The sequence below is a fragment of the Thunnus maccoyii genome, chromosome 24 (assembly GCF_910596095.1).
Source record: "Thunnus maccoyii chromosome 24, fThuMac1.1, whole genome shotgun sequence".
Taxonomy (NCBI): Eukaryota; Metazoa; Chordata; class Actinopteri; order Scombriformes; family Scombridae; genus Thunnus; species Thunnus maccoyii.
The window spans coordinates 15,154,090-15,175,645 of record NC_056556.1 but is presented as its reverse complement, the minus strand read 5'-3'; the positions used below and the strand labels follow the sequence as shown (position 1 = coordinate 15,175,645).

General features: G+C 38.3%; 2 protein-coding genes across 2 annotated transcripts in view; one reads left to right on the top strand and one right to left on the bottom strand.

Annotated features, from left to right (window-relative positions):
- The first annotated feature begins 4,249 nt into the window (after positions 1 to 4,249).
- The window catches only part of LOC121892240 (transmembrane protein 163-like), a 31,676-nt gene continuing 14,369 nt past the window's right edge, over positions 4,250 to 21,556 (top strand). Inside the window, exons 1-4 of the mRNA XM_042405149.1 lie at positions 4,250 to 4,722; positions 13,626 to 13,745; positions 21,267 to 21,310; positions 21,405 to 21,496. Coding sequence (XP_042261083.1) covers positions 4,512 to 4,722; positions 13,626 to 13,745; positions 21,267 to 21,310; positions 21,405 to 21,496 — 467 coding nt within the window. The 5' untranslated portion in view covers positions 4,250 to 4,511. The remainder of the gene's footprint in view (positions 4,723 to 13,625; positions 13,746 to 21,266; positions 21,311 to 21,404; positions 21,497 to 21,556) is intronic.
- Positions 5,445 to 12,006, bottom strand: LOC121892239. Its single transcript, XM_042405148.1, has 6 exons — positions 11,370 to 12,006; positions 9,659 to 9,791; positions 8,216 to 8,433; positions 7,028 to 8,107; positions 6,756 to 6,924; positions 5,445 to 6,085 (listed from the first exon to the last, which is right to left on the bottom strand). Exons 3-6 carry the CDS (start codon positions 8,424 to 8,426, stop codon positions 5,959 to 5,961), a joined length of 1,587 nt encoding a protein of 528 aa, XP_042261082.1. The 5' UTR covers positions 8,427 to 8,433; positions 9,659 to 9,791; positions 11,370 to 12,006; the 3' UTR covers positions 5,445 to 5,958.

Below are 21,556 nucleotides of genomic sequence, written 5' to 3'. Positions count from 1 at the left end.
TATCATCCTGGACGGTTTGGGTGGTTAACCACACCTGCCATCATAAAATTTGTCAGCCTACTGGTGCGTATGATATACAAATATGGGTGTGGTTTCCACTTTCAAAACATTCTGACCTGACGAAGATCAAAGTAGGATCAGAATATTGTCATCATCAAACTTTTGTGGCTTGAAGTAAGTGCACAGGCGTTACCTTTTCTTCATTGATGCTGTTTTCTGATAGTCTTGCATCTACAATACATCATGTGCATATAATTACTCTCCTCTAACCATCCAAACCACCAAGGGAGATAAACATCCCCAAACAATTAACAATTTAATACAGAAATTTAAAAAAATTCTTGTACAGAAATTGGGTCTTAAAACTAGATCAAACAACAATAAGGAAAAAGACACAGAAAATCAAAGTGTGTGAACGAAACGGTGTCAATTTATTATTATTAAGCTTTATTTATTCAGATAATCTAATTGAGATCAAGATCTGTGTTGTTAGAGAGACCTGAGAACAGGTTACACTTACACACTGTGTTGCAGTTCATTCCAGTAGTAAGGTGTTAGTGGAAACCAGTCTGTCCCAGCTCAGTGTTTTGTATGAGGAACGTTTAAAGCCGACCTGCTCTGTGATCTGGTGTCATGGTTATCAGCTCTGAGATAGCAAGGCCTTGTAAATGAAGACACAGGTCTGCTGGTGTCTTCTAGTTGTCAGTGACGACCATCTGACCTTTTGATATAACTCACAGTGGTGAGAGTGATGACTGTGCTGTGGGAGATAGCGTCCAGAGGTTGGACGGTGGTGGCAGCACACACGTTGAATTGAATTTATTATTAGGATAGACCATCGAGATGTAGCTTCTCATTTTCAAGGGGGTCTTAAAAAACACAAAATACAAAATATAACACATACATACAAAGACATCGTTACATAACAAACGTACACTACAAATACACAGATACAGACAGCTTGCTCACCATCTTCCACCCACATCCACCAACCCTCAGCAGTTGTACAACAAACTGGATATAAGAAATGACCCAGCATAGCAGCAGCATGAGCAGAAGATATCTCCATAATCCAGTATGGACAGGATGGTAGATTGTATAATGTGTTTTCTGCTCTGAAAAGAGAAACAAGCTCTGTTCCGGTACAAGAATCCCATCTGAATTTTTAGTTTTTGAGCGAGATGTTTGACATGAGTTTTGTAAGTGTTTATAATCCTGCACTGTGTCAATTAGTTCTCCATGTAGAGCATGGAGAGGTGTAGGAACATCAGTGGTTTGTGCTCTTGTGAAATGCACATTTTTGGTCTTTATAGATGTATTATTTTTATTTAGCACCAACCTACAACCTGTTTCTTGGATGTCTAGTTGATTTATCACAGAAAACAAAGCCAATAATACAACTGCATCATCTGGATTATCCACTAGGGGTCACATCTGTCTGCTGAGCGTCCTGTTAGAGTTTTACCTCAAAAGTCAAAATGTCAGTTTTCTCACAGTGAAATTACTTGTTTGAATTTTGGTTTTACATGTATGTTCCTGTACCAGATTCAAATGAGTAAAGTGCTGCTAATTTTACTTATTTAAAATTTACTACCTCAATAAAGTCATATGGTCAATTACACTACTGTACTGTCTGTTCGGTATTTCTGTATTGTAGAACAGTAGCTAAATAAATATTTATCTTCTTGAAGGCTGATATAGTTTTTCAACGCCTGTACCAGTTCAACCTTGCACACTATATTATTTACATTCTCTATATTCTCTATTCTTTATTTATTTTTTAAAATATGTTTTTAAATCTTCATTTGAAATTCTTCTATAGTTTTAATACCTGTTGCATTTACGCTACCTTTTCACCAAACCCAGGAAATGCAATTTCATTTCTTCATAGGTGGCATTGAAACTGAAAAGTATATACTGTGGTGAGATGACAATAAAGGTTCTTGAATCTTTGAAAGTTTATGCTAAACCATAACTTTCAGAGCCCTTTTCATGGCATTTCCCCCAGTTACCCAGTGGATTATCCAGGTATAAACCCAGTGTATTTTACACATTTAACAGTAGTATTATCACCTTTTTCAGGTGTGTAAAGCATTCTCTATTGTTTACAGACCAGTAGACTACAAATTGTACATAAAAGTGAAAATTTAACTGACTCCGCACTACCACTTGAAAACCTCATTTGCATAAAGCTCAACTTTTAATACAAAGTAAATGCTTTTCTAATCATTTGATTAGAAAACCTGTAAACACTGTACAACAAGTTGCACAGAACAGAAAAGACTCCAGACTGTATGTAATGTATGTTCTTAATCCAAACCTTTGTCAAATGTCACTTCTCTCTGTTATTTGCCACCAAGTGTCTGTATACTGGGTGAATCCTATGGGACAAGTAGAGCAAAAACTGAGGAGTGTCAAGATATCGATATTTGATCAGTATAACAAAAGAACAAGACGACAGCTTGGATTGTTATTCCTTAAGATGTGGCTTTAGATGTACCTCTCTAATACATTTCTGGAAATGTCTCCTCTTTATTATCATAATATAAAACATCAGATAATATTTGACTCCCTTGTGTTGCTATGGTGCAAACATTTCCACTAGAAACACTACATGTTGGAGCTCCTCTGGCCTGCATTACTCACTTTCTACCACTAAATGGAAGCAGAGACCAATATCAAAAGTCCTGTTCTGCCTCAAGTAGTCCAACAAAACCAGATGAATATATACTGTATTTAAACATTTGCTTATTGAATGTGTGCTGAGGTTGTACAACCTGTCTGCCTAATGGGAGTGAGTTGTTTTGATCTGGACGAATGTAACATCTCAAATATCTTGTTGTTGTTCTCCAGGCTGTATCTGCACACTGGCTGCAACAAGAAACCCTCAGAGAAAACCTCATGTGGTTGATTTATCCAGTCTGTACTGTATATACCACTGGGATGTGCACAATAGCTATAGCAAGGGGCTTCATTGTTGAAGTATTTGTTTTTATTTCTTTATTTTTCATACAGGCTACGTCAATGAATTCACTCTACATTGTTTTTCATACACAAAGCGAATGTTTTATGTCATTTATAAAGAGAATAAGCTACATGAAATCCCCACATGGTTGTATTTTCCATTTTTATGCAGAATAACCTATAAGTCTTCATGCTTATTAAGTGTCTTTGTATCTTAGCAACCCGTTACAGGAGTCACGTTACTTTTCCTGTTTCCAACCCAAAACATCATCTGTTCCACTTCACACTCTTGAAATATCAGATTTTAATTCCCGTTGCCATGCAAAGCAAAATGATGAAAGAAACTCAGTCAATTATCAGTAATTAGAGTCCAGGTGTTGCGTTTTCACCGCGACGCGAATTTGGACACTTGCGAATGTTTTTTCTGTTGCTTGTCCAGACTGTGCGCAACATCTTCTGTAAAGTTTCTCAGCATACACACGATAGTTCCGGTTTTCACCTTCAAATTAAATAGCGATTTCTTGAAAATAATATATAGGCCTATATGTATTTTACCTGAACACATTTAAGTCTTACAGCAATATAAAGTAACTCAATTACAGATAGATAGTTTTTTCTCACAGTGTAACAAAATGTGACCTACAGCCTAATTTAAAGTAGGCTACAGTAAAAGAAGCAGAATATTTTAAAGCAGGCTATCAAAGTGCATATAGTCTGTTATGTTATGTATAATATCAATAGACTATTACATTACTTAAAGTAATGTGTAAGTAGCATTTTAACTTTGTTACTGGTATATAGATAGCAATTTTATAGGCTGTAGCCCACTTTATGCATCATATTTTAAGTTCGTCATATGTTTCAATGGTAATTTACACTGAAATGTTACTATAGTAACTACAGTATATATGTCTAATAAATGTAGTGGACTAAAAAGTACAACATCTACCTCTGAAATCTAGAGGAGTAGAAGTATAAAGTGGCTTAAAATTGAGAGACTACCTCAAAAATGTGCTTAAGTGTGTTTAACTTGACGACCAGTCTGATATCCAACAATATTATAAGTCAAAGATGCAATAATAGTTTAAGCTAAAATGTGATAATGATAATACTTTGAGTATGTTACATTACATGCATTTTGGATATAAGAAGGTAACAGTAAAATATACACCTACACTAAGGAAAAGTGTTGGATATGATGATTGATGATGATATATAAGATGATTCTAATGGATGTTTTTGACTGGAGGCTATAACAGCATAATGACAACACACGCCCTCATATTACACATTAGGGTCACGTGGGTTTCACATATTTTTTCAGGTGATATATAGGCGTTTGTTTTGAAGTCCATATCCTCTAATTTCCGGGATTATTCCCCTTACAGAGTGTAGTTTGGCGCAGCTGGACCTGCAGCCCTGCAGAGTCTCCCCCCCTCCCTCCCATCCTCTCTGTCTCCGGGTCTCTCTCCGTTTGAAAGTCTGCACTTCTCGCCCAGGTGTGACATTTTTGGAGTGCCTCATTGGAACCGCAAACCGCCGAGAAGATGACGGACTCCACACCGGCGGAAACCACCGCCGTCCCGGATCCGGCTGTAGTGGTGGCGGTGAACGGGCAGTGCGAGCAGGCGGACTCCCCACAGCAACAACAGCAGCAGCAGCAGCAACAGCAGCAGCAGCAGCCCAACACCGAAAGTCAGGGAGAGGGTTTCAAGATGGACCAGGAGATGAAGATTACAGACAGCATAGAGGACGCAGGTAGGCGGTGTGAAATATGTTCAAAGTTTAGAAACAGATTCAGCGGATGCCCCGGGGCCAGGGCGCACACCGCGGTGCGTAAAACCGGTGTTGTTCATGCAGTGGAAATCTGTTTACGCTTAATATTCATTTAGCTGTGGAGAAAATGTGTCTCTATTAGTTGCCACCAAGTATCCCAAACTACGTGCAAAGAGAGAAGATATAACCTCTGACTGACACCATAATATTATGATCATACACTGTAAAAAAAAAACTGTTGTTTTTACAGGAAAACGCTGGCAGCTGTGGTTACCAGAGAATTCCTGTAAAAAATACAGCAGCACAGTAGACAACTTTACAGACGAAATATGTAAATTGATTTACAGTGAATGAAATCACGGCTGAATCACATTAAAAAACTGTTAAGTCTACAATTTTTTTTTTGTTAATTTCACATAACGGTGTTGTATATAAATAGACCATTTCCTGTATTTTTTACATGTAATAACTGCTAATTGTGCATCAATAAATGATAAAATTAACAGGGAAATATCAAACAAAAACTAATTTAAACCGGTAGAACAACAGTAAAACTCTGCATTTTAAATGGAATGGTTCTGTATATTATATATAAAATCTCTTCAAAATATGCTGTGTTTTTATGTTTTAATAATCAAGTTATAATGTAAAATTTACGTATAAACCTGCAAAAATACATCTTGAGAAAAGACGAGAGAAAAATATCACTTTTGGGAAATTTATTTAACAGCAATAATAGTTGTAAACAACTGGATGCATTTTTTTCAACAGATACAACATGCAAAGAAGCTACATATAATGGTTCTTGAACTATGACTGAATCCAAGTTGAGATACTCCAGAAGATTAGCCTCTTTAAATCTGGACATTTTTAACAAACTTTAACAAACAAAGTTTAAGTGTCAGGCACACAACAACAACCCAATTCAATCAAAATTTTGTTTACATTCTGAATGTTCCACAGTATGGCATAAAACTTATCTATCTCCATGGAGACAATCACGTGATGCCAACAGGCCAAGTTACAGGTCAGATCTGTGGAGAGGCGTACCCCCTCAAAATAAGAATGCACGTTTGTTAAGGTATTTTTGCAAAATAACAAAAATTACGTTGTGCCTTAATTACCATAATACACATTGTGGATTGAACAAAGCGAAAAGTAACAGTACCTCTTCTCAAACAAACAGTCAGAGTGCACAGAAGGAGTCCATATTTAGGCTTAACGCCACTCGTGATCGGAGAGGTCCTGGATCAGGGTGAGGACTCGAGGGTTCAGATTGAGACGACGCTTCGAGTTTTTATTCTCCACCTTAGTTCCTTTTTCTGGGTTTATCGAGAAAAAACACCTGTAGAATAAAAGCATATTAAGCATTTTAATTGATCAGTTAAAAAAAAAAACTTCATGTGTTCTTAACTTATTTACTTCGTGGATGTTTTTAAAGCCAAAACGTGGCTTGTTCCCATGAACTGCTATAAAAATAGTATATTTTGATATTTTTTTCTACTTTAAACATGTCACTCTTTTAGAGTCTGAAATATACATATCAAATATTAATTATATTTTTAGCTTTTTAACCCTTTCAATGCCAGTATGTTTACATAACTCTACATAATGCTGTTTTTATACAAAAAAAACTAAATAATTTCCATTAAATGCATTTAGTGAGTACACATACACAACATTATCCGACATCAATAGCACACACACTTTTCTTCCAGAAAACAATAAAAAGTGTGAAACTTTGCGGCATGCTTTGAATGGGTAAAAGTGGTGCCACCTGATGGACAAATATAAAAACTACAAATTGAAAGCCTGTGGTCCAAACCGAAATCTTAACATAAAGGAATGCATTAGTTTTTGTCAAGATAAACGTGGGATCAAAAATAGTGGTTTTAATGGGTTTCAATGGGGCAGTTTTTGGCCCTAGGAACTATTAAGGCAGTTTTTGTGTAGCTTAGCCATTTTAGGCTTAATTAAAGTACAGGTCTGAGAAATGCCATGCCATGTTTACTCACCTTTGAAGAAACTCCAGAGTTGAAGCCAGCTCAGATGGATAATGGATGTTGAAACAGAAGTAGCTCCCGAACATGAGGCACAATGCAGAAATGAAGGAGGAGATGTTTGTGTTGATGAGGTTCCGATCCAGACTCAGCATGTACCTTGTTGAGGAATAGCAGGACTGTCCTATGAACAAATTATTTAACAGGTTATATTAATAAGCGCTGCACTCACATGACAGATTCTATAAACAGTGCAATTAAAAAAAAGAGATATGAAACAGACTTACCACAGACAATAACAGCAGGTGTCAGAGGCACTTGCTCCAGTTGGACCTCTTCTGCCAGACAGGTATCTTCTACATGGAAGAACATGGACTCCTCCTTCTCATCAAAGTAGCTGAGCAGAAGCAGGACCATCTCTTTCACATCATCTGAGCAGCCACTCTGCTGTCCCCGCATCCTCTGAAGCCTTGCATAAGTCTGAAGGAACTTATTACTCTTGGTGACATAAACTGTGGTCATGTAGTTGAGAAGCCTTTTTCCCTTCAAATCCAAATTTCGCGTGAATGTCTCTTTGAGGTCAATCCCAGTGAGTTCCTTGAAGTGGACCGACATGCCAAGTTCGTCAAACCAAAATGGCCACTCCTCTCGAAGGCTTTTGATACTTTTTCCCTGGTTGACATGTTGACGCTGTGTGTAAAAAGTGGACTTCATTAGACATTTTACCTCCTCTGGATTGGCATCAGATTGTTGGAACATCTCCTTGAGTTTTTCCTTCTTTTGGTGCTGGCTCTCTTGAGTTTCTTCACGGGGCAGAAATTTCACATTCCATTTAATGCATCCGTAAGTGTCCTGCATTGCTGCTCTCTCTTCTAATGGGATCTCATCTGTGTGGTCTGAGTCATCAGCCTGATGTTTTCTTTTTCTTATTTTGGGTGTTGAAGTGCGCCTCACATTTTCGATTCTGTTTTGCAGCTGTTTTACAAGGGAATGGTAGCCTGTTCCAACAATATCGCCCTCTATTACATCTTGCAGAGAATTGGGATATTTTGCCACCATTTGCTTTGCAACATCAGTTGAATGCTTTTTACCTACATGGGGGCATTTTTCCATCATCTCAGTCACAACAATCCGGACCATTTGCCTCCTCAGTTTTGGGCCTGGCCTTTTTCCCCTCTCCAAAGAATCCATCACTTCCTCAGGAAATTTACTCCATGGAATTTCAAAGTTGTCTTCCCACTGTGTGTCAAGTCCTAGGCTGCTGGAGGAGGTTGACGATGAACTTTGGGGTGAAACAGAGAGCGATGACAGCAGTTGGGTAGGTGAGGCTTCCACAGATGATAGTGAGCTGTTCTCGGGAGTTTGGTCTTTAAATGACAAAAAAATAAGATTATGATTCACATTGTACAATATTACACAATGTCCATGTCTGCTTTTGCTGTTGAATAGCTGTGTGTTGTGGTGTTTTTACTTACATTTCTGTTTCCAAACAGAAAGAAGCTTTCTGGCTTGTACAGGTCTTAATACTGTCATCAAATCAGCCTCCGTTACGAAGCGTAGATCATCATACGTCTCGACTCCAATGGACTGCAAGTGCTCTTCCAGGATGTTTTTGTTTACTACTTGAAGTTCTGGTAGGGCTTCCATGATGGCGACATCTAGGAAGGTTCGCCCTGAGTCACTCATATTTACACTGAAGAAGAAATGCAGAACAGAAAAAATATACAGTACATACACTTAACAGAACAGGGACATGCATCAGGTAACACTTATATTAATGTCAAACTAACAGTCCAATTAACAGCTTTAATTGGACTTTATTTTGCCACAATACTGTGTTTTAGTGGAATGACTTGGAATCCATTAAGAATATATGATACCAAAGGATAGAAATCAGGCAGGTCATTAATGTTGATACATTGTAACCCAAGACTGTCCTTTGTCACAGAATACAGATGGTATTCTGAGAGGAAGATGCCTTTGTGGATATCCATCAAAACATACACAGATGTGTCATTTTGAATCAAGATGAGTAGAAGTTCACCAAACTCCATATACTCATCATTTCTGTACACAAGAAACTGTCCTTTTTTATATGCAGTGCCCTTGTACTGAATATCTGTGGCAACTGTGGTATTGCTTTCTGAAAAGGCTAACTCCCTGACTGCATGTTTAATAGCGTCACTGTAGAGGTTGGGATAAAACGCACAGCTGTCCTTCACTTGCAGTAGTTTACTGCATTCTTGCCCAGCTAAAAGATATGCCTGATACATCTGATGACGCTCTGACAATGTTTGACAAATATTTTTGAAGTTTTTCAAGTGTCTGGCACATCTTTTAAAATAACTGTGTTTACTTTCAAACCTAAGCGTCCATAATCTCCTCAATGGACCAAATTTCAACGACAGTGCTGAATAATGGCGCAAATAGTGGTGCTTGGGTTTGAGTTGAATTTCAGGAAACATCATCTTTCTCAACTCCAAATATTCTTGGATCAAAATGTCAAGATATGCTATCTGGGACAAGGAAATGTTCTGAGCACAAATAAGATCCACAATGTCTTTTAGCTGGAGAGCTAACTGCCATACTTCATCCTCATGATTTTGCACTTTGTCACCAATCAAAACTGGTAGCAATCTCAGAAGGTTCCAGTTTTGAATGGCTTGCCCTGATAACTTGGCTCCGTCAGGTTTGACAGCACATGGCTTTGTGAGTGCTTCAGATCCTTTGTACTTAAACTGTTTGATGCGCCTGTTTAAGAGTGAGTATGTGAACCATTTTTTCATTTTTATAATGTTCTTCAAGTACAGTGCTAGATCATATGACAAGACTCCTTCAAAGAGGTCATGACCTAAACAAGGCGGGAGACCAGGTTGGGATACGTGAAAAGACTCAAGGGTATTAAAGATAGAGTTTACCTTTATTCCTCTGACGTCTTGGATGTTTTCAGCCTGGAGATCAGCAACAGCTGTGTCATACGTCTCTGGGGTGCGTGGAGGACCACAGGCATTTGGATCAGCCTCAAACTCACTTCTCGTGATGTCACAGTACCTGCAAAAATATTGAGAGCGGCTGAAGTTCTCTGTAAACCCACCTATGCAATGAGAACCAAGGTTATCCCCAGCAATGCAGTAGAGACCCCCTTTTACTGTTTTTCCATCTACATTTATTCCATCTGTCTCCAAGGATTTCAGATCTGCCAACAACTCTGAGAAAACTTTGGCTATTCCAAAACGCTTTAAGTCATTCTCAACACACAACAAGACTAAAAACATATTATCAGTATTTGAACGCAAATGAATGGGTAAATTTGCTAATGAAAGATAAACTGCAAGAACTTTGTGTGTCTTTTTAGCAGAACCCAGGGGATTCACAATTTCAAATGAATCTTGATACAAAATCAGTTTGAGGCTTTCAGGGTTTTCATTAAAGAACTGGTGACATTTGAAAATTTTTCCATCATATAAATCCGTAAAAACCTCTACATCAGGATCTCCAAACTGTTGTGGCTGTGCATTCCTCCATAACTGGGAGTGCAAAAAGCTCTTCAGAGTTTCTGCCACTGGTATGTAGTACGCAAATTTTTGTGTCATGTTTTCATCCATTCCCAATAGCACTTTTTGGGGTTCCGTGTACTTAAACATTTTTGTGAATGTCTGATTTCTGGTGTATGTTGTTCTTAATTGTCCCTGATGACAGGCAGAGAACAAATCTGACTCTTTAATGCAGTCACATATTTTAGTGACTGCTTCATCTGATAGGCTCATATCATTTTTTAATAAAGAACTTACTTTAGTTATTGTGTAGGCTTGACCTAACTCGTGCACATTTTGCATCTCCTCAACAATAGTCTGTATAGTAGAGGCAGGAATAAGCAGCTGTCCTTGCAGTTTAAGGTAAAAGAGACACATGTTTCTGAGATAAGACTGACTATCATTCTCTGGCATATCACTGGCTGCACTAGCTGTTGGCATGGCTTCATGTGTGCTTTCTGAATCATCTGTACTGGCAATGACATTTGGGGGCTGAAGGCGAGTTTCCTTGTACATGTCATCAATACCATCAGGGGAGCATGCTTTATGCTTCCTACACATGTGAGAAGTAAATGATGACTTTTTTGTAAACACATGCTTACAACCACTTACTGGACATGACACAGACCTGCCCTCTCCAAAATGATCATTTAAGTGAGACACTAGCTCTTTCACCGTGTGTAAATTGCGGGCACATAATGAAACTGCGCATTTTAAATCCGCAACAACAGCTTTAGGAGCAGCTTGCGGTGCAGGTGCATTGTGCACACGATAAAAATGGCCCTTGAAAGCTGAGTAAGTGGTAAATGTTTGACTACAGTTGGCGCCAGCACATTTGAAAAGACAATGAGGCTCATTCCTATGTACTCTGCAATGCAGTACATAGCCTCTTAATGTAACAAATTTGCTTTTACAAAAGACGCAGGTGATCATTTTTAGGATTTCAAATGTTTGCCTGTGCTTTTCAGCTGAATTAAGTTATCACACATTGAGCTAACGTTACTGGTCTTAAATATGGACTGGTGCTAGCTAGCTAGCTTTCAGCACACATTTTCGTCTGGTCTCGAAAAAAGAGTAGCCTAAATATGAAGCTTACCTTCCAATTGAACAGCCACAGACCCTCCAAAAAACTTGTAGATTTGTCCTAAAATCTTTTAAAATGAAGTGGTCCGAAGATTTCTGCTCCGTTCTCTGCTCTGCAGACTGCACACTGGCTCCTTAGTGACGCTAACGGCTAATGGTTCGCGCTTCTCCCGCCCTCACGTCATTATCCAATCAGAGACGAACTTCAGCTGCGCACTTTTAAATTTCAAAATTAGGAGGACTCAGTGCACAATGAGAGAGTAAAAGTACAAGTGGTTAGAGGTGGCACTGTTAGGTTGTTTAGCCTGTGAAAATGATAATGATAAAGACTAAAAGAAACATAAAGCATACAAGGATTAGGACTGAACAGTGTTACTTTGCATATATCAATAATTTGAATGTCTTATACACACACTCTACAATATGCTACAAATAGCCTAAATTATAAATGCAATGTTATTAAAATTGTATATTTTTTATATTTAAATAGATAGGTAACCTCTCAGGTTCACAATAAAACTTTTTTGTGAAAACATTTTAAATAGGCCTACGTCAATTTGCATCATTTTATCAATCATGTTAAAATTACAGCATAAACTTGTAAAGTGACTTACATATATTTGTATTTTTTAAAACAACTGACTAAAACTATAGTTTTTACAATATTTGCATGTGAAATTAACTAAATTGTTTTGTTATGAGTATTACAGTATTTCTCTGTTTTTGTTACCAATATTTGTAGTTTTAACAAATAAATTTGATTGTAATCACATATTGTTGTTGTAAATATAACAAAAACATTCTGTTTAATAGTTTCCAAAAATTCACTGTACTTTAAACAAAAAATATATGTTTTTGAGTTTACAATACTTTTCTGTAGGGATTTTACATAGTTTTTATGTAAATTTCACAGTCATTTTTTACAGTGTATGATTAATTATTTAGGGCTGGATAGAAACTGAATACTTGATGTGCATTTTAAATACTGAGTGTACAGATCTACCTAAAATGTGTTGTTATGACAGATTTTTTTGAATAAAAGCGGATTGCTTTTGGGATTGGGTAATAACTTGATATAGGCTTTACAGTTTTGATGGTCATTGTGAAGGAACTGAATGCATTTTAAAGACCCTGCCAAACCCTGATTATAAAGGTGCTATCAGAAGACTGGACCTGAATGTTTCAGACCTATCTTTCATTACTACATAGGAAAAACTTCTAATTATTGTCAATTCAAATCAGATGTGATGTTCATTTTAAAGAATACATTTCAAGTCTCTGCAAGTTCTTTGTCATTCCAAAGTGAAAAAGTGGAAACTCGATTCAATTCTGAAACACTGCAGCATCCTTTGAAAAGTGGTTCAAACACCCAAAACCACCAGTAATGGTCCTTTAAGCAAACTGTGCTCAATTAATTTAATACCTGAGCACAGATACGCCCGACTGATAGGAAAACATTTACAGCAGTTGTCATACATTTGAGTGGTGCACAGGTCACATGTTAGCTATAAGAGGCAGGGTGGACAGCAGTAGAAACACAGCAGAAACCTCTGAGTGTGTGGGAAAGGAGTTTATATGTTCAACTCACTTGAAAATGATTGCAGTTTGATCACACTAATTTTATATTGGGTTATTGTACAGTTTTCCCACTTTACAAATCTACAAGTACCAGCAACAAGCCTTACTGTGTACTTATTAATACACCAGTAATGTGATTTATGCATTATTACTAGTTATAAGTATCAGTAAACTGTAGACTGTATCTGAACTCACATGTCAGGTTTTAAACATGTCCTAATCTATAAGAAGAATTCATATGACAAATGTTTGGTTAACATTAGCTAACATTATTCATACAGCAGCCTGTGCAGTTGCTGTCTTCCCTTTGACTGTCTTTTTATTTCCAATTCATTTTGGTTTCATTTTAAAGCACCCTGCTGGCTGATAATTTAATATTTATACATTACAAGTCATTTGAATGAGAAAGTGTGTCCAAACTTTTGGCTGGTATATACTGGTATATTTTGTGTATTGAGTACTTTGTAGTGTAGCCAACTCGAAAAGAAAGTAACTACATCATCAGGCAGTGAGTTTTATAATAAGCTAACATCAGCTAGTTTACAGAGCTTACAGCTGACTGCACTTGCAATGGTGATAGTGAATCAAAGATTTGATAGTGTCCTTTATAGAATCTATTTCCTTATTCTGCTCTCTCTCTTTGTTATATTTGTATCTGGTGGGTCACTGTGCCCTGTGTTGTTGTCTGCAGGTCTTCTGGAGAGCAGTATGCGTCTGAAGCCACACGAAGCACAAAGTTACCGGAAGAAGGCTCTGTGGGTGTCCTGGGTGTCCATCGTAGTCACCATCATTCTGGCCATCGCCGCTTTCAGTGAGTAAACACTCCTTTAGCTGCTGCCTTTGAAGAAGTGATGCTTTTTACATTTGTGTGCAAGAAACAAGGACATTATTCAAACTACATTTGAAGAAATACTGCTGATTGGTCCTTGGGTTGAAGGCTGTGTTTGTTAATTAAAGTGACACCCAGCTGACCAATGTGACACCCAACAGCCTGATTAAACAATAGTTGTTCAAACAAAACACAGCATGGAGAACAAGCAACTGATGCAATAACAAGCTAAGTTTGACGGCCCGGACTTCTTGCCAAGACGTGGTTAACCTTTAGACTCTCACATTTCTCACTTCAAATGACAATTTTTCTCAATTAGGGAAGCAAGACGGAACATTTTTGCTGTCAACATTGTGAACTTGATCTTGACTCTCGCTGCTGTTACTGAATTTTTATTTATTTCAGAGGCAGAATAAGTTGGAGCACCTATCTTTGTCATAAGCTTTCCCGTTTTCCTTTTCATTGAACCTTCGCATGTCAAGAAAGAGACCCCTGTGTGACTCATTCTGGGTCTTAAGGCTGAGAAGAGAGAGGGAATTACTGACTGATTCTACATCATTTCTTTTTCCAGCCTCTTAATGTCAAAGGTTTCTTTCTTTAAGTCTATTTTGGATTGAAGTGATTCACTTTGTAGATTGAATTCAGGTAGTGTTTCATCAGGCTTTTGAGAAACTTAGAGATAAATATGTGTCAGATATCTTTAAAAAACATGAAGTGAAATTTGACAAGTGGTGCTCGAGGTGATTTGACTGTGTTATTCTCATCGCAGAGATTTGTCACCATCACACACTGCAATGATCAACTCATGTTTCTTCCTCGTCTGCGGTAAATGCAGATTAGTGCTTGACAGATGCACATTTTAAGAGGACAAGCTTTGCTGCAGCATAGCTGATCACCTCAACATTGGTTTGCAGACGAGCTGAGATATGAGAGTTTCCTGTGGTGTTGATGATCAGATTGCAAGGTTGATTGCAGCGTAGTTATTCTCCTTCATGACTTTGTTTTTGAGAATAAATTTAATCATTTAACGACGCCTTCCACATCTGCAAACTGGCCATTTCTCTACATTAAACATCTTTTTTTTTTTTACGGATTATCTCTCTTGTCACATTTTTGCTTGCTCTTACTCATAAATTAAACATGGCAGCACTTGCATGTCAGCTGCAGAAATGAGCAGAGGAAGATATGAATGAGGTCGACATAGCGGCTGTGATTCTAGTAAACACCGCTCTGACTTGCAGTCTCGCCGGGCCGGTGTCATTACACACGCATAATTGTTTTATTTCGATTTGACGCCCTCTAGAGAGAAACAGAAGAGAAGAAGAAAATGCTGCGGTTCAATAATTAATCGGAGTCGAGTTTGAGGATGAAATTAGAAATCGGAATTCAATGTGCTGCCGTGTGTTTGGGGTCAGGATTAGTGTAGTGACCCAGCAGGCTGTTAAAGTGTAAGAAGGATATTTTGTTTGGAAATCAGAGCTTCTTCCTGAGTTTTGTTCGTGTTGTTTTCATTTTGTCCACTTCCTGCTCTGTTAAGGAAACACCATAGTGGCAGAGCAGCAAGCCTTTCTCACAGCTTCACTCTTTGTCGTGTGAGTGTTAGATTACTTGAGCTATGTGTTTAGTGAACTCTGAAAGAGGTTTATTCATCGCAAATAAGAGAATCCAGTCCCACATTCTTCTGTTGCAGATGCTTGTGTATTTGCTGCTTCACTTATATTTTGTCAGATAAACTGGATTTTTTTAACCATGATTTCTTCAATTACCATAAAATGTTGTATATATATATTTTCCATTTCAGAATAAGAAAATATCTGTTTTGACTTTACAGCAGCATAAGTTAGATTCAGTATGATCTTATCATTGCTGTTTGTTCTACCCGCAACTTCCTCTTTGATTGACACTGTTAAAACAAATTCAATACAACTGTCACAAGCTAGTTGGAAATAAGCCGGTGTGAGCTGGATGTAAAGTACACCCTTAGTAGCAAATCCCACTGTAAATAAGAACATTTTGATAGGCATAGCCCGTGTGTTAATCCTATTAACATTAACATCTTTCTTCCTCTGTTTGTTCAGTCTATACTTGGAGAGTCAGTTGGCATGTCTGTTTTTATAATGAATTATGTGCATAACATCATAAAGTAAGCCACACCAAATAAAACACATTTCAAAGGGAAGATGCAGAAAATACACAGAGAGAAAAAAAAACATCCATCATTACTGATCTGAATTATAAAAAGATGAATGCTTTGGTCACTTTTGTAGTTTATATTTAGTTTGTGATGGTGATATTATATGGATACTATATTTATAGCATAATTCAGAAGTCACTGCTTCCCGATGCGGGTTGTTGAGAAATTGCCTTGAAATGAAACAGTATGTAACTCCCCATAAAAACACAACTTAACGTTTTTACATGTTGTGTGAGTTAGTGAGCTTTTGAGGTGTTGGTTGGCATAATTTTTAACTTTGGTCAGAGGCTAGTTGTTTCCCCCTGCCTCCAATCTTGATGCTAAGCTAAGCTAATTAGCTAATCGGCTGGTGGCTCTAGCTTTGCGTACACAGATGAGAGTGGTATTCTCATCTAACTCTTGGCAGGAAAAAAAATAAGTATTTTTTCAAAATGTCAAACTACTATAACTTTTACCTGAACATCACTCTTTTATAAATCAGCCTTCTTTGTGAGAAAGATATGTCATTATCAGCTTGTTCTCTGTATAGCTTGCCAGTTTAATGAGCCATGATTTGCTCATCTGAATTACAAATACAGTATCCACATACTATCACTTTATACTCCCTTAAACAAACTAAATATAAACTACAAAAGTGACCAAAGCATTCATCTTTTTATAATTCAGGTCAGTAATGATGTTTTTTTTTCTGTTTGCTTTCTCTCTGTGTATTTTTCTGCATCTTGTCTTTGAAATATGTTTTGTTTGGTGTGGCTTACTTGAAGATGTTATGCTAAGCACATAGCTCCTTATAAAAACAGACGTGCCAACTGACTGTCCAAGTATAGAGTTAACAAACATAGAGGAGGAAAGATGTCAAATGTTAATAGGATAGCTAACCACTTTCTGGCTCTAAGCTTCTTATATAGTGTACAGACATGAGTTGTGTCATTAATGTTCTCATCTAACTTTCTGCAAGAAAGCGAATAAGCACATTTCCCAAAGTATTCCGAACTATTCTTTAAAAACTACGCTTTATCTTCAGTATAGAGAGGCGAAGTCCCTCCCCTTCCGCTGTCCCCCATGGGAACTTATTATGGAAAAAATATGTACAGTAGTGTCAGCGGTGAGAGACAAATAGTTTGCTATGAATTACGCATATGATGTCTGTCAATTTAGATTTAAACTGCTCAGTGAATTGGTCTCACACAATATGTCACCAACACCAACATGAAAAAAATGAGCAAGACATATTGCTCGTGTGACGGCATCCCAGTACGAAACAAACAGGCATTGCGTTAACGTTAGCTTTAGCAGCTCTGGGTAGCTTTTGGAGAGAGAAAGTTATGGCATCACTTACGTAACTTTTGGGTGTGTAGCCTTTCTAGTTACGTATTTTCACAGTCTTATACTTAAACAGTTTTACGACAAACTGCGACTTTCTTGACTTGGAAGATTATCTTTTAAATTGACAAACATCATATGTGTTATTCATGGCACAATTCAAACTGAAGCAGAAAAGTATTTATCTCTTGCCATTGACTACTGTACATATTTTTTCTGAAATAAGGTCCCATGGTGGTCCAGTAGAAAGGAAGGGACTTCCCCTTTTTATGAAGGACCTCAGTAGGATTCAGCCCCTGAGGTCTGGCAGTGTCTTTACACTGTGATGTAGTGGATGTCGAGCTGCCTTGTCAGAGCAATGACAGGGGTGTGAGTCAAGTCACTGTTCCCTGTCAGCTCTACATGATGACGGAGTGATAGTGGGAAACATACCTGTAAAACATTTGCATTACTCAAACATGACAAACACCAGCTCCTTTACAATACGTGTGTGAATTTTGTTATGGGCAGGCAGGTGCAGCTTTAAGTTTATCATAGAGACATATTAGTTGACATGTTCATTTTTCACACATGAGAGAAGGTTACTGTACTAAATTATGGAAAGCTTGACACTTAAAATTTGTTATGTAGATTCAACACATGAGTTCTTGACCAGACAGAGACACAGATTATAAGATTTTACATTTGAAGGAGAAATTGGAGAAGCAACAGTTTACATTAATAGAGGTTGCCAACTCTGGCTCTACTTAAGTTCAAGGAAGAGTTCGACATTTTGTGAAACACACATATTCAATCTTGCTGAGAGGTAGTTGAGAAGACTGATACCACTCTCATGTCTCTAAATATGAAGCTAGAGCCAGGAGCTTAGCATAAAGACTTGACACATAGGGAAACAGCTAGCCTGGCTCTGTCCAAAGGTAAAACATTACGTTAAACTCTCAATGTCTAAAGAATGTCTTGGCCAGGTCAGTGACTTCCAAGTGATGTCACTTGAGGTTGCATTTTGGGAAACATAGTTATTCACGGTCGTGCTGAGAGTTAGATTGGAGAGAAATAGTTCGAGCCCTTGTGATTTTTACACTTTGGTTTAAGCAAACAAGATACAACATGTCAGTCAGTGAGGTTTAGAAGTGCTACTGATAGACAGTTTTTTTTAAAGCTTTGAACTAGGGCTAGCTGTCTCTCCTTGTTTCCAGTCTTTATGCTAAGCTAAGCTAATGGCTTGCTGGCTCTCGCTTGATATTTAGTGTACAGACATTAGAGTGGTATCGACCTTCTCATCTAAATCTCAGCAAGAAAGCAAAGAAGCGTATTTCTTTCCACTGATGAAATAAAAGGAAAGTAGAGACAGATTTGTTGTCAGAGTTTGGCTTTAGGCGACTAAGAATTTCTCCTTCAGTCCTTCAACAACAGCTGAATGAAATGGAGTAGAGTAGAACTGAGTTGAATGGATGAATTACTGAAAAGGTAATAAAGCCCGTCACTACTGTTTTAATATCAAGGTGTACATTGCTACAACAGCACAGTGAGACAAACACCATCAGTCCACCAACTGTTAAAACAAATCTTGATAGCAAAATGTTTCACTGATATGCATAATGCAGCTCCAGCAACAGCCAATAAACTGGCAGAGCTTGGATAGCGTTTTATGTTCTGTTCTTCTCTTGTCGGATGTGACAATGAGGGATGGAGGTGGGGGAGGGTGGGGGGAGGGTGCGGGGGGAAGCAGAAAGAGGAGAGGATGAGGACGAGAGTCCTCAACTGTGTGTATGTGTGCGGTAGCCTGATGCGATGCTGGAGCTACGTCCCCGCTGACACCCACCCAGCTTTCTCAGGAACCAATTAGCCATCGCTGGGCTCATCTGTGAAGACCGCGGCGCCGCAGCAGATTCATTTATACAAGATTTTTTTCCTCTGTGCTCCTAATGAAGGAGCTAGGAGGAGAGGAAGGAAAGAAAGTAAGAAAGAGAGGATGTGGAAGGAAGAGCAGCAGATAGACATTTCTAGATTTGGTCCCCCAGCTCATGACATTACAGACACATCTGCTTCAGGGTTTATCTCCCAAATCTTAAAGCTTGTATAAAACAGCATGAAAGCAAAATTCAGAATTTATCACACAAAACACAGGCTGAACTGTGAGTGGGGTTTTTTTTAGGCAAAAACAGAATTTGCATCCATTTCTCTTCCTGTGTGACATTTTGATGCACCTGCTACTTTCTCCTTGTTATGTCAACTCGGGCAGATGTGTGAGCCTTGCTATCTACACAGTCCCTCCCACTCTATTTACTTTCATTTTTAAAGCTGTCAACTTCTGTTTGCCGTATCATCTGTCTGTTTCCACCCTGTGAGTGGAGGTACACAGGGCTTGACTGTTTTTTTTTTAAATCTTTTATTCAACAAGAATTCCTCCACCTTGAATGTTCAAAGAGATCAACACGGCTATGCGTACCGTGATGTGTTTTCATTTCATATGCTACAAACACTGTGTGATGATAGTGAAAATACAGACATCAAACTACACTATCTACAGTCCTCTAACCACTATGTGTTTGCCATAACACTGGGTTTACACGAGAATAGTGAAAATTATAGTTGTTTATCTTCTAATTTTAAGCGTCTGAGATATCACAGATTCAAATTCAAACCAAACAGATTTGTGGTGGCCTAAATCAAACAGCGCAGAGCTACTTTGTGTGTCGAGGCTGGAACAATAGAGGAGAAACAGCCTGACAGGTGCTGATGTTTTGCTATATTTACCTAGAAAAAGTTGCTTTATAGATCATTTTTGTACAATCAGTTGTTGACACTGCTTCCGTGCTGCATCTCTGCAGCTCCGGCATCATTAAAAATCCCTCCGACTTGTTTGTATTCAAGAGATCGCTCATGTGTGTTTAAGTATTTGCAAAAGCATGTGAAGGCAGCATTTGTGTCTGTTTTCATTTGGGTCGGGGCGATGGCTGCATGAAGGGGAGGGGTGGGTGGTGGATGATTGCACCTTCAGTCCAGAGAGAGCTAGATGAAACAAAAAGGAAGGGGAACAAGAGGATGAAGACAGAGGTAAAAAAAAAAAATCACAACAGGAAAATGAAAGAGCATAGGGGAAGCACAGAGAAAGAGATACCACACGCTGCTGTGGTTCTGCATGCTGAGGCGAGCTACTGGCCCCCAGTGAGTCTCGCTAAAAATAAACCAAGGAGGAGAGGATTCCTCCCCTTCCTCTATCTATCTAGTATCTCTCTCTCCTTTGTCTCTTCTTCCTTCTCTGCTCATCCCCTCCCACTGCAGGTGTGTGCGCTCATAGTGGTTTGGCTCAGTGTTTGTTTTCTAACACATCTACAGCTCATTATAATTGGACTAAAGCAGGCAGGCAATTAGCTGACAACTAAATGACCACAATGCATCGTGTCCTGTCTGGCAGGTTTGCTGCGGTAACTAATAAAAACAAGAAAAGCAGTTCCTTGTGACAGCACACCTCTGGACATACAAGATAATCATCCATCACTGAGATTAAACAGAAGGGGACTCCTGAGCCGCAGTCAAAGAAGCTGCTGAAGAATCTGATGTCTCTGTGGAGCTTAAATGAGGGATTCTCCTGATCGACACTTCTTTTCTGGCAGCAGTCACCCTTTGCTTGTTCATGTAGACAGATAGTGGCAGCAGATTCTCAAGCTGTCTCCCTCTGTGTTCAAGTGTCTGCACATGCATATACAAAACGTCACCCGAGAGCTGACTGCAGCCCATGATTGAAAGGAAACTAAGTGTGTTGTTTAGGTTTTGCATGTGTTCAATAGAGGAGCTAGCAGGCGACATTACCTTCACTTTGTTGTGATTTAAAATGTTTTTTTCTCAGTTAAAAGCATCTTTTTTTTTGAAACAGACAATTACTTTTTTTTTTTTAAATGGGTATATGTTATGAATAAACAGCATTAGTATTACTTGTTGATGTAAAGTCACATTTCATTCTCTCTCTCTTTGTTTTCTTGCAGCTGTTTCCATCATGCGCCACAGTGCTTCAGCTTTTGGATTTGCTGTAAGTTGACTGTAAAGCTTCAATAAATCTTAAATGGCTAACAATGTATATAATAGTGAAAAGAGTGTAAAATGTCTTTGTTTTCACTCTGCAGTTTGATGCCATGCTGGATGTCTTATCCTCCGCCATTGTTCTGTGGCGGTACAGCAATGCTGCAGCTGTCCACTCAGCACACCGCGAATACATGTGAGTAGAGATGGAAACCTTCGCTAACATATATACAGCACATATGCAAATTATAAACCA

Bases quoted from the DNA above. Each gene is read 5' to 3' on its own strand.
- LOC121892239 (XM_042405148.1), bottom strand. From the start codon at position 8,426: ATGAGTGACTCAGGGCGAACCTTCCTAGATGTCGCCATCATGGAAGCC. The intron at 8,108-8,215 runs GTAAGTAAAAAC...TGTCATTTAAAG, and splicing joins TTCTGTTTGGAAACAGAAAT to ACCAAACTCCCGAGAACAGC. The intron at 6,086-6,755 runs GTGAGTAAACAT...TTTATTCTACAG, and splicing joins ACTCTGGAGTTTCTTCAAAG to GTGTTTTTTCTCGATAAACC.